At 40.7% G+C, this 12,415-nt stretch overlaps 1 protein-coding gene across 2 annotated transcripts; it reads left to right on the forward strand.

Annotated features, from left to right (window-relative positions):
- The first annotated feature begins 1,738 nt into the window (after positions 1-1,738).
- Positions 1,739-3,509, forward strand: LOC306867321 (mast cell protease 1A-like). Of its 2 annotated transcripts, XM_079412922.1 has the most exons (5): positions 1,739-1,833; positions 1,919-2,063; positions 2,172-2,313; positions 2,943-3,188; positions 3,272-3,509. In XM_079412922.1, exons 1-5 carry the CDS (start codon positions 1,776-1,778, stop codon positions 3,428-3,430), a joined length of 750 nt encoding a protein of 249 aa, XP_079269048.1. In that variant the 5' UTR covers positions 1,739-1,775; the 3' UTR covers positions 3,431-3,509. The 2 variants fall into 2 exon arrangements, with proteins under 2 accessions (XP_079269048.1, XP_079269049.1); XM_079412923.1 differs by lacking the exon at positions 2,943-3,188.
- Positions 3,510-12,415: the final 8,906 nt, after the last annotated feature.

Consider the following 12,415-nt stretch of genomic DNA (forward strand, 5'->3'; position numbering starts at 1 on the left):
CATGCCTCACAGACTTGATAAATATATCTATAGAAAGCTTTAAATTATCACTTAACGAAAAAAAAAATTTAAAACAAAAATTATAATTTATTATAATTTTAATCATAATCAATAAAGATGCATTTCTCTCTAAAGGCGCGTCTAATGAGGAGACGGCGAGTCAGGATCAGCAACTTCATCCTTGCGACACAGACTCAGAAAACATTAGTTTATTAGTAAATAATTCAAATATCTCCTTACTATTTCCCGCAAACACAGTCATGGTTATGTTTGCTGGGGTTTTTCAGCAAGCTTTAGCCTATTGCGTGCATTTGAACGCAGAACTATTCAGCTGCGCTGAAGTCATTTGCGCACGCTGCTGCTGCGGGAAACTAAACATCATAGAGCTGCTCTCAGTCGCGGCAGCACGGTCTCGTGTTGTTTCCACCAGCGTGGCAATTTTTTTAATCACTAAACGATAGATGTCTACAATATAAAATAAGGAGAAACTCAAAACAGGCCCGATGCCTGGCCCGCGTCTGAACTATGACGTGGAAATTGGCCCGAAGCCCGGCCCTAGAGGTGTAAAAAAGTCGGGCCGAAATACAGGGCTCTAACCCTAGCAACCACATAGCAACACCTTAGCAACCGCATATCAATACCCTAGCAACCACCCCGGGTACATTAGCAACTGCATAGCAACACTTTAGCAACCACGTAGCAACACCCTAGCAACCACCCCGGGTACCTTAGCAACCACATAGCAACACCTTGGCAACCACCCCAGATACCCTAGCAACCAACCTGGGTACCTTAGCAACCGCATAGCAACACCCTAGCAACCACCCGGGTACATTTGGAACCGCATAGCAACACCTTAGCAACCACCCTGGGTACCCTAGCAACCGACCTGGGTACCTTAGCAACCACTTAGCAACACGCTAGCAACCACCCTGGGTACCTTAGCAATTCAATTCAATTCAAGTTTATTTGTATAGCGCTTTTTACGATACAAATCGTTGCAAAGCAGCTCTACAGTAATTTAAGTTTCCACAATATATTTATATATTGCAGAACCTTAATATGTTTGACTTATGGCAATCACATACCAACACCTTAGCAACCACCACAGGTGCCCTAGCAACCACCTCAAGTACCCTAGCAACCACCCCGATTAGCCTACCAACTTTCATAGAAACCACTCCAAGTACCTTTGCAACACACTAGCAACAATCCAGAGCACCTTAGCTACCACACAGCAACACCCTAGCAACCACCTAGAATACCCTAGCCACCCCTCTGAGGTCCTTAGCATCTATCTATCTATCTATCTATCTATCTATCTATCTATCTATCTATCTATCTATCTATCTATCTATCTATCTATCTATCTATCTATCTATCTATCTATCTATCATGACTCTAATATGATCTATACTTAAAGGAATATTTTGGGTTCAGGTTCAAGTTGAGCTCATTCAACAGTATAATGATGATCACAAAATTAATTTCCTCTTACCACTTTAAAGAAAAATTGAGTCTGTTTACTCACTGTTTCAATATAGCCACAAGACAAATAAATACAAAAACCATTTGCATATTCTGACATCCAGAACTACATGCACATCTTATATGTGTGTTGTAGTTTCATATGCAACACTATTACTTCTTACTATCAGTGCTACTGACACCACAAATTGAGGTGGAAAAAAAGGCTTACAGGCAGCTCAGTGTCTCCACCCATCCTCACATTTACATACTGTTTTGCCAGCAAGAGCTCATAGATTGTCTTCATCATGACTGTCATCTCTCTTCTCCTGCTGGCCTCTCTGCTGCCACACCTGACCTTCACTGGTGAGACTGATTATATAACAGCATGTTAGCTATATTAACTGGTATGTACTGAATAAACTGACTAATAGTTCTATCTCTCTCTCAGCTCATGTGGTTATTGTGAATGGCAAAGAAGCAAAACCCCACTCCAGACCTTACATGGTTTCTATTCAGTCGATTAAGACACATGTCTGTGGGGGATTCCTCATCTCTGACGAGTTTGTCATGACTGCTGCACATTGCTGGAAAGGGTAAGAGTTTTGTTCAGTTGCAATGTTGAGTTAAAAAATCGACAAAATGACTGCAGTGCAACAAGACAATGGATTGAATTAAATAAATTCACATTTCTCTTTCAACAGATATCCAGAGATTCTGACGGTTGTGGTTGGTGCTCATGACTTAAGGAAAAGTGAGATTTCATACCATGTTGAAGTGAAGTCCTACATCCCACATCCATACTATACATTCTGTTCGCATTGGAATGACATCATGCTTTTGAAGGTAACAACCTGTAAAATTTACATTTACATTTTTACATTTAGTCATTTGGCAGACGCTTTTATCCAAAGCGACTTACAATTGGGGAATACAAAAAGCGATTCATCTTGAAGAGGCAGTCAGACAGAGGAAGTGCTCGTAACACCAAGTCTCAGTCATTGTTCAAATAAGTACAAACTAGTAGGTGGAGAGAAAGATAGAGGGAAAGTTTTTTTTTTTTTTTTTTTATAAGTTTAGGATGAAGTCAAGTACTGCCGAAAGAGATGAGTTTTCAGTTGTTGCTTGAAGGTTGCCAGAGATCCAGCGTTCCGGATAGGGGTGGGAAGATTATTCCACCAGCCAGGAATGGTGAACGAGAATGTTCTGGAGAGTGATTTTGAGCCTCTCAAAATGTTTAGTTGTTAAAAATAATATCTGATCAGGAAAAAGTGGCATAAACCTGACATAACTATGTTTGAATTTCTATTCAAATATCCTTTTTTAAGAGGCAATTGTAAATATTAACAAAAAAAAAAAAACACATTGGCTTTCAGGGTTTCTGTACTAACTTCAAAAACAGCAGTATAATCAATTTCAGTTCAGTCTTATAAAAGATTATTAAATCTCTTAAGGGTTGTGATTTTGAATTACAGCTAAAAAAAAGGATCCAACTAAACAACTATGTTAAATGGATATCATTACCAAAGGAAGGAGATGTTAATGGAGGTACTCTCTGTAGTGTTGCGGGCTGGGGAAAACTGACAAATGGCCGAAACAGTGATCGTCTAATGGAGGCAAACATGAGTATAATAAACCACACAGAGTGTCTACGTAAATGGGGATCCACCTACTTCACCTCACAGATGATCTGTGCACATGGTGATGGAGGATCTTGCAGAGTATGCACAAAAAACTTTTCAGACTTTATAGTAATGTATGAACTGATTTCACTGGTGATGTGCTGATCTTTGTTTCTTAACAGGGAGATTCAGGAGGTCCTTTGGTTTGTGGAAACACTGCAGCTGGTGTCACATCTTTTGTGTATAGAAAACTCTGCAATTCACCTGAGCGTCCTAATGTATATACTAAGATTTCAGCATATCTTCAATGGATCCACCAAATCGCAGGAAATATTAAGTGAATTAATAAAAAAAATGAAGGAAGAAGTTTTTTTTCTTGAATTCTTCTGTAAATCTTTAAATAAAAGTGTTGTATGGCAATCAATCAGTTGAACTGCCCTCATTGTCACAATCGTATATAAAAATGTCCAAAGTCATTCCACATTAGTTCATTTGGTTGCCATCTTGGTGATGCTCTTTAATTTCTAGTCATGCATTTTACGGCTCATATCTACTTGAATGAGGGGGAAATTCTAAAAACTGTGGGTAAATAATTGTTCAGTCTGGAGAAAAATAAATACATAAAATAAAATAAGAACAGGTCTAACAATCAAACTGCTGCAATTTCTTAACTGGCTAAGAAATCAAATACACAGCTGGACAATAACCAATAATTTGTATTCTATAATATTTTTTTCTGCATTTTTCTAATGACAATTTTATGATTGGATTATACAAACACATAATAAGGCAGAATAGTTTCTATAATGTCATAAATGTTATGTCAATTAGGACCATATCAATGGTATGACCCATTTCAGAAGCTGTCAAAATTACAATGTAAAATCAGAGCATAGCTCATACATTCACTAAAATATTGAAACGCTAATGATGCTTATTCAAAATACCAACACTGGTGATTGGCAGTCAAAGCAAAGCGCGGTATGAACACCCTGGTGAAAAATTAATAATAAATGTTAATAAAATGAAAAATAAATGTAGCGAAGTTGAATACTTTATTTTTATTCAACTCAAGTAAAAGTACCACAATTTAATTGTACTCAAGAAAGTAGAAAAAACTTAAAAATGTATTCAAGTACTGTAACGAAAGTACTTGTAACTAGTTACTTTCCACATCTGCACATTAGCCAGTGCTTACGGTGCCATATCTTTGCCAAAACTGGCCCAGATACGGTTTAATATACCTGGGCCACATTTGCTGAAACATGTGGACCACACTTGGTTTACACCCTGATTAGCCTTTGTCGATTGTGCCACAGTTTTGCCAAAGGTGGCCCACATTTGGTTCGCGCTATTTGGGCCATATTCACTATTTACCACATGGGCCACTTTAAGGTCACATTCAGATTACACATTGCCGTGAACACCGCATCTTTGCCTACAGAGGCCAACATGTGATTTAATGGCCACTTCAGGCTTACATCCATTTTGTATGGGCCATAAGAAGGCCAGCAGTGTCATATCATTGTCTTAAAGGGGTGGTTGTTTGAGCATAAACAATATCTGCAAAGTTACGTTGCTGAAAGTTCAATGCAAACTGAGATATCGTCTTTTAACATTATGGCAGTTTAATGCCTACAAAAACGTCTCATAGTGACTACAATGAGTTACTACTTGGATTTGTGACGTCATGCAACAAAGGGGGTGAGGCTATGGTGCACTGCTTTAGAGAAGAGGAAGAGGAAGAGATGTAGCCATGCTCAAAAGTAGTGGTGCACGAAAAAATCTATTCATATATGTGACCCTGGACCACAAAACCAGTCTTAAGTTTCTGGGGTATATTTGTAGCAATAGCCAACAATAGTATGGGTCAAAATTATCGATTTTTCTTTTATGCCAAAAATCCTTAGGTTATTAAGTAAAGATCATGCTCCATTAAGATATTTTGTAAATTTCCTACCATAAATATATAAAAACTTAATTTTTGATTAGTAATATTCATTGCTAAGAACATCATTTGGACCATTTTAAAGGCAATTTTGTCAGTATTTAGATTTTTTTCGCACACCCTCAGATTCCAGACTTTCAAATAGATTCAAGATTCAAGATTTTTATTTGTCACATACACAATTATACAGGGTATAACCAGCAGTGAAATGTAGGTCAGGTCCGCTCCGCTCCAAGGACAGTGCAATTATATAGAATACAAATATTAAGAAAAAGAAAAGTAGAAAAAATAAGAGGAATAAAATAAAATAAGAGATAAAAAAATATAAATATAAATGTGCAGGTCAGTATGTTGTTGACTTAAATAGTACTAAGAGGAATGTGCAAAAAGAATGTGCAAAAAGTTGTCCTGGGTATTTAAATAGCAGCAATATGAGGTAGAGAAAAATTATGAATAGCTATTGATATAGTGGTATATACATGGAGTCAAGTGATGTTATGACACAGAGTTAGAGTTTAGGAGCCTGATGGCCTGGGGGAAGAAGCTCCTCCTAAGTCTCTCAGTTTTTGCCATCAGGCTACGGAAGCGCTTTCCAGATGGAAGCAAAGTGAATAGATGGTTACCAGGGTGATTTGAGTCCTTGATTATTTTAACAGCTCTATTTTTGCAGCGTTTGAGGTAGATGTCCTGCAGAGAGGGGAGAGCAGACCCTGAGATGCGCTCAGCTAAGCGCACAACTCTCTGTAGAGCTTTGCAGTCCTGATTGGAGCTGTTTCCATACCACACTGAGATGCACTGAGTCAGTACACTTTCTATGGTCCCGGAATAGAAAGTTTTCAGGATTGCTGGTGAGACCCTGAATTTCCTCAGCTGTCGCAGATGGTACAGTCTTTGCCTGGCTTTCTTAACCTGTGTTTGGATGTGTGTAGTCCAAGTCAGGTTCTCGGAGATGTTCACACCGAGGTACTTGAAGCTACTCACCCTCTCCACAGGGGTCCCACTGATCATAAGAGGAGTGTAGGGCTGCTGCTGTCTCTTCCTAAAGTCCATGATCAGCTCTTTAGTTTTGCTCACATTCAGAGAGAGACAGTTGTCCTGGCACCATGATGTGAGTCTCTCTACCTCGTCCAAGTATGCGGTCTCATCGTTGTTGGAGATGAGGCCCAGAACCACAGTATCATCAGCGAATTTGACAATAGATGTGGAGCTGTGAGAGCACACACAGTCATGCGTGTAGATAGAGTAAAGCAGGGGACTCAGGACACAGCCCTGTGGGGCTCCTACGTTCAGGGTGATGGAGTTTGAGGTGAACTGGCCAACTTTCACCACTTGAGGTCTGCCGGTGAGGAAGTCTTGAATCCAGTCACAGAGTGGGGAGTTTAGGCCGAGGTCTGTGAGTTTAAAAGCCAGCTTGATGGGGACTATAGTGTTGAAAGCTGAGCTATAATCAATGAATAGCAGCCTTACATAATTCCCATTGTTGCTGTCCAAGTGTGTGAGGGAAGAGTGGAGGACGTGAGAGATGGCATCGTCCGTAGATCTGTTTGGGCGATAGGCAAACTGAAGAGGGTCCAAAGTATCAGGGATGGAGGAGCAGATGTGGCTCTTTACAAGTCTCTCAAAAACGCGCCGCCGCCGTTGCCATCGAAGCGGCCGAAGAAGGTGTTTAACTCGTCAGCCAGCAACGGATCTGCTCTCACCTCCGCGGAGGATTTGTTTCCAAAGGCACAGATGGTCCTCAGTCCCTGCCACATCCGTCGAGAGTCATTGACTGCGCGTCGGAGAGCATAGCACGATGCTTTGTACTCGCTCATATTCCCGGTCAGAAGAGCCTCATTGTAAGCGGCAGTGCGTGTGTTAACCGCAGCACGGATTGATCGGTCCACCCACGGTTTCTGGTTGGAGAATGTCCTTATCGTTATTGTTTCTGTAGCTTGCTCGGTTAGCGTGTTTACAAAGCTCAATGCTACATCCGTGAACTCGCTGACGTCAGAAGAACTCGCCCGGAACATGTCCCAGTCGACGTCATCAAGAGCCGTCTGCAGCATAGCCTCTGAGTGGGAGGACCAGCGCGTCACTACTCTCTGCACCGGAGGTTCCTGAACGAGCCTTTGTTTGTTTCCCGGTGTTAGAAAAATGGCGGCATGGTCCGATTTGCCAAAAGCCGGTAGTGAGCGGGCTTTGTAGGCATCATTGAACTGAGTGTAGCAATGATCCAGTGTGTTTGGTCCTCTAGTTGGACAGGATACATGTTGGTGAAAGTTCGGCATGACCTGCTTGAAGTTGGCTTTGTTAAAGTCCCCCGCGATGATAAAGGCAGCATCAGGATGTTTGTTGATGTAGCCGCTGAGCACATCGTGAAGTTTAGACAAAGCCAAGCCGGTGTCCGCCTGTGGTGGAATGTACACAGCAGTAACAATGATCTATGAAAACTCCCGGGGCAGATAAAATGGGTGGCAAGTAATGGAAAGATATTCCTGGGATCACACCATTTCTTGTTAATCATGAAACACACTCCTCCACCCCTGGATTTACCGGCCTCTGCTGTTCTGTCCATCCGAAAAACAGAGAAGTTATCACTCTGCATTACAGCAGTGTCCGGGATCAAGGACGAAAGCCACGTTTCTGACAAACAAAGGATGTTGGAGTCCCTTATGTCCCGTTGGAAACTAATCCTGGCTCTAAGAGCGTCCATCTTATTCTCCAAGGATTGGACATTTGCGAGTAGAATGCTCGGGAGAGGAGGACAGTGAGCCCTTTTTCTGAGTCTCTCTCGAATTCCAGCGCGTTTCCCACGGTGTTTCTTGATCCGTCGCCTCGGACTTATTGTTCGTCTCTGCGTTCGAAAGAATCTCCAGAGGCCATGAAGGATTCCTGGATAAAGTGTCCTGAAACAGGTTGGTGTAGCGGTTTCCAATGTCCAAAAGTGTTTATATGTTGTAGGTGATCAGTGCCGATGTAAAATGTGTAAAAAGGGAAAGTAAAAGTAACTAAAAAAGTAAGTTAAAGCAAAATCTCAGAGGAGCGGCCCGAACAGCGTTCGAACACAGCGGCGCCATTTTGTAAAAATGGCGCCGCAACTATATGACAATAGTTGTATGTCGGCCAAATATTGTCATAACAAACCATATATCAATGGAAAGATTATTTATTCAGCTTTCAGATGATGTATTAATCTCAATTTCGAAAAATTTACACTTATGACTGGTTTTGTGGTCCAGGGTCACATATGAATCATGGTTCTGTCTTCTAATGATTTTAATAGATTCACAAGTTTCAAAATCAATGTTCTAAAGCAGTGGTTCTAAATCCTGTTCCTCACGTCCCCCTGCTCTGCATCTCTCTCTCTCTCTCAATCTCTCATTCAGATCATCAGCTCGTCACAGCTTCAAAAACAAACTGTTCAAATTATACACTTGTATGTGTTATAGATAGATATTTTTCACATAGCTATGAAAAGCATTAAACATGGACGAGCATGCGGTTGCCATGCGGTATTAAAGCTTTAATCAAGATAAACCATATATTAACCATTTACAAATAACAGCATATCTAAAAGTATGAAACAACAACAAACAAAAAAAACATACTATTAAGAGCCTTGTGCTTGCACAGGTTGTGCGTGATCCTCTTCACTAATATCCTCTGCGTCTCATTCAGGCTCAAATTGATAATCAATATTGACGATGCAGCGACACCATTGTTTTCAATACAACCAGAGCACATGCCACTGAGCTGAGGGGCGTGACGTTTGGACGTGCACCAGGTGGTCTAGCGAATCACAACACACTGGGCCTGCTATCCAATCTGACGCTGCCTTCACGTGCTATTGGAATTATCGTAAATACGAGTTTCCTAGTCGGAAATTGGACGTGAACGGCCTCTCAAGTCGCATTTACTACTGGGAAATTCTGAAATAATTTTGATGCCCGAGTTTCCGAGTTGGGCGGGTCATAAACTTTAAACATGGTGGAGGGGACAACCATTGCTGCTGTCAATGCTGTTCTCACAACAATTACATCCCTTTGTTTGGTTGCTAAAGTAGTGTGTTTATAGGCTAGATATGAACGATTATTCGAAGCATATTGTATGTTTTATAAGCAGTAAAATAAGCATGTATTTGACCGAAATTCCAGAAATGTCAGTGAACTGCATGTATAGTGCGGTGAATGTTTATATAATTGTCAACCAATGGGATGCTACTTTTCATTCTTTCTGACATTAAAGCACTTGAATACAACAAGGCCGTAATCACGACTTCATAAGTGGGAAATAGCAAATTTCCGATAGCACGTGAAGGCAGCATGAGTCCATTGTGTATTTCTGAGGGAGGGACTTCATAAAAACAGGAATTAATCAGCGCGTTTATAGGAGAAGGGACAGAGCGGTGTAGAATAAAGGTAAATTATGTGAAAAATAATGCGTTTTTTTTTTTTTTTTTTAACGAAGCATTAACATATGTTAGACTGCACCCCATGATCACAATCAAGCCTAGAAAAACAGTCAACCACCCCTTTAAGTGTACCATATCTGCATGCTATCTGGGAAGAATCAGATACATTTGTTTTCTTGCTAAAACAAATGTTTATAACATTCGTTACAAAAATGCAGAGAAAAAACAAACACTGAAAGAGTGTATTTGGCACAGAATATGCTTAATTTTCATATCATCCTATCGTCAGCCTGTGAAATCGCAGATACACAATATTATTGTGCTAATTTATTTTAATTATTTATTATTATTATTATCTATTTACTTAGTTTCATTGCCAGAAAGTGAACCAACTCCAGCGTAAAGCTAAAAGCAGCCTAATGTTTTTAATATGACTGAATTTGTATTTAAAATGATAGCAAATTAATAGAAACATCGTAAGTTACTAATTATAATACTTACATTTCCTCAGTTATTCAAAAAGCAGCTACAGAAAACGAGCAAAGAACATTACATTACCAAAGAACATCATCACAAGCCCAGCCTAGCGCGAGTTTATGCACTTTTAAAACAATCCCGTTATAATCAGTGAATCTACACTGTATGATGAATCTAATGAATCTAAGATGAAATCTAATGATCTGCACTTTGTTGTTTATGATGAGAATTCGCGAGTCAGAATTCAGTCAGCGCTCACTGAACAACGGAACTCCGCTGTTTCAGCGATGACTCATCTGGACGCATCTGATTGGCCTTTGCATTCATAAGCTCGGCATAGTTGTATGTGATTGGTTATAATAACGTGCAACACTGTAAAAATGTGGAAGAATTAGTATAATGCAACAAATAAGCCCTAATATTAATTAGTGTTACTAGCCTGAAATAATAATGATAATAATAATCGTCTTGCTATCGGCAAACAGCCACAGGTAATATCGCTGACTATCGTCGATACACAATATATATTGTCTATCGTCACAACCCTACATCCAACTCCAAAACAAACAAAAGAACTAATGGCTCAGTCTGTAGAAGCATGTCAGTGCAAAGTGTTTAAAGTTAAAAGCAATCCAGTAGTCAGATTATTTACATAAATGCTCAGTCCAAAATCAAAGTACCAATAAATAAGTAAGTAAATATATACAAACTATTATTCACAATATTGTCAGGGTTATGGACCCGTTTTGGTTGTTGTTTTGCTCCCAATGTGCTCTCCATGTCCTAGTTTCTCCCTGATGTTTCATTGTGCCCATATTTGGTTCTTCCTGTTCCTAGTGTTTAATTTGTCTCAGGTGTGTCTCATTATTCCCTCTTTTATTTAATTATTTAAAGTGTTGTCTGCCCTGTGTTTCCTTGTCCAGTGTTATACGTCAATGTGTCTCCTGCCTGCCCTGTGTTTCCCTGTTTTGGAATTGTAAAGACTATTGTTTGAGAATTCTCCTACGCCTCCGTGCTCCTTCGCTCCTGCACAGCTGCGTAGTGACAGAACACCGGACCGCTAAAAAGATGAACTGGGCTAAGGACTCTCATCGATTTCCAGCAGGAGGAACAACCTTTGGAGCAGTATGTGGAGTTCCTGAGCGTGATACATCTGGTGAGATGGACCGATTCCATGATTAATGCGTGCTCCTGGATGGGACTAAAAGATGATCATTTGTTTCGATTCCTGACGATTTCTGCAGGATTTTTTTTTTATACTGATAAAATTATATTGATGTGAAGGATCATCCTCCTCCTCCCATCCGGAAGCATGTGGATGCTCCAGCTCACCACAAGCCAGCTCCCACCACATACGGTTCCAATGAGCCCGCTCCCTCAGTACCACCCTCGCTTCTGAGTTCTCCGAAGCTCCAACATCTTAACATCCGGCCCGGAGAGGGCTCCTGCTCCTACGTCTGGTCCTGAGTGGGCTCTTGTTCCCAAGTCCAGTCCAGTCCAGAGAGGGCTGCTGTTTCCACGTCTGGCCCCGCGTCAAGCCCAGAGCCAGTTCCAGGCAGGGAACCCAAGATTTCCCCCAAGGAATTTTTTTTTTTGGGGGGGGGGGGGGGGGCTATATGGCTCTGGCCATAGGAGCCGGGCCGAGTGCTGAGGGGAGGGAAGGGAAGGGAAGTGGTGTGTGGCCAAGTATGGTGACCCATACTTGGAATTTGTGCTCTGCAACATACACCCGGAGCAGTGGGCAGCCAATGCTGCGGCGCCCGGGGAGCAGTTAGGGGTTTGGTGCCTTGCTCAAGGGTCCTCATTTTCTGAGAAAATCAATAATATCACAAAGGCAATTAGCACATCCTCAAGTTATGCAGAGGTCAAACAGATTCGACTGCAAATTCAAACATAATTTACTATATCTGTTTTTGAAGCAATTGATACCAACATTTTTGGAAGAAATAGTACAGCACCTTAAATCGTCAACCTGCTATCTTGACACACTTCCCACATCTTTTCAAAAGTGTGCTTAACTGTTTATAAGCAGATCGCTTAGAAGTGGTGGTCTTTCTGGGGCCTTTCCAAACTCCCTGAAAACTGCAGTTGTTAAGCCCCTTCTGAGAAAGAGCAATCTTGATAACAGCATATTGAGCAACTATAGACCGATATCAAATCTTCCTTTTATAGGCAAGATTATTGAAATGTTAGTTTTTTATCATCTTAAGAACTACTTAAACTCAAATGGATACCTGGACAATTTTCAATCTGGTTTCTGACCGCACCAGCTCATAAAGATAATAAATTATATTCACTTAAATTTGGATTCTGGCAAAATATCAGTGCTGGTACTACTAGATTTCAGTGCTGCATTTGACACTGTTGATCATATCATACTTCTAAAGAGACTGGAAAACTTGGTCAGGTAGGGTGACCATAAGTGCCATTTTTCCCGGACGCGTCCTGGCCAGGAATTCTATATTGCCTAAAATATATAGGTTTTGGCTTTGTTTGCATGTGCAGACC

Source organism: Barbus barbus (assembly GCF_936440315.1).
Source record: "Barbus barbus genome assembly, chromosome: 49".
Classification (NCBI taxonomy): Eukaryota; Metazoa; Chordata; class Actinopteri; order Cypriniformes; family Cyprinidae; genus Barbus; species Barbus barbus.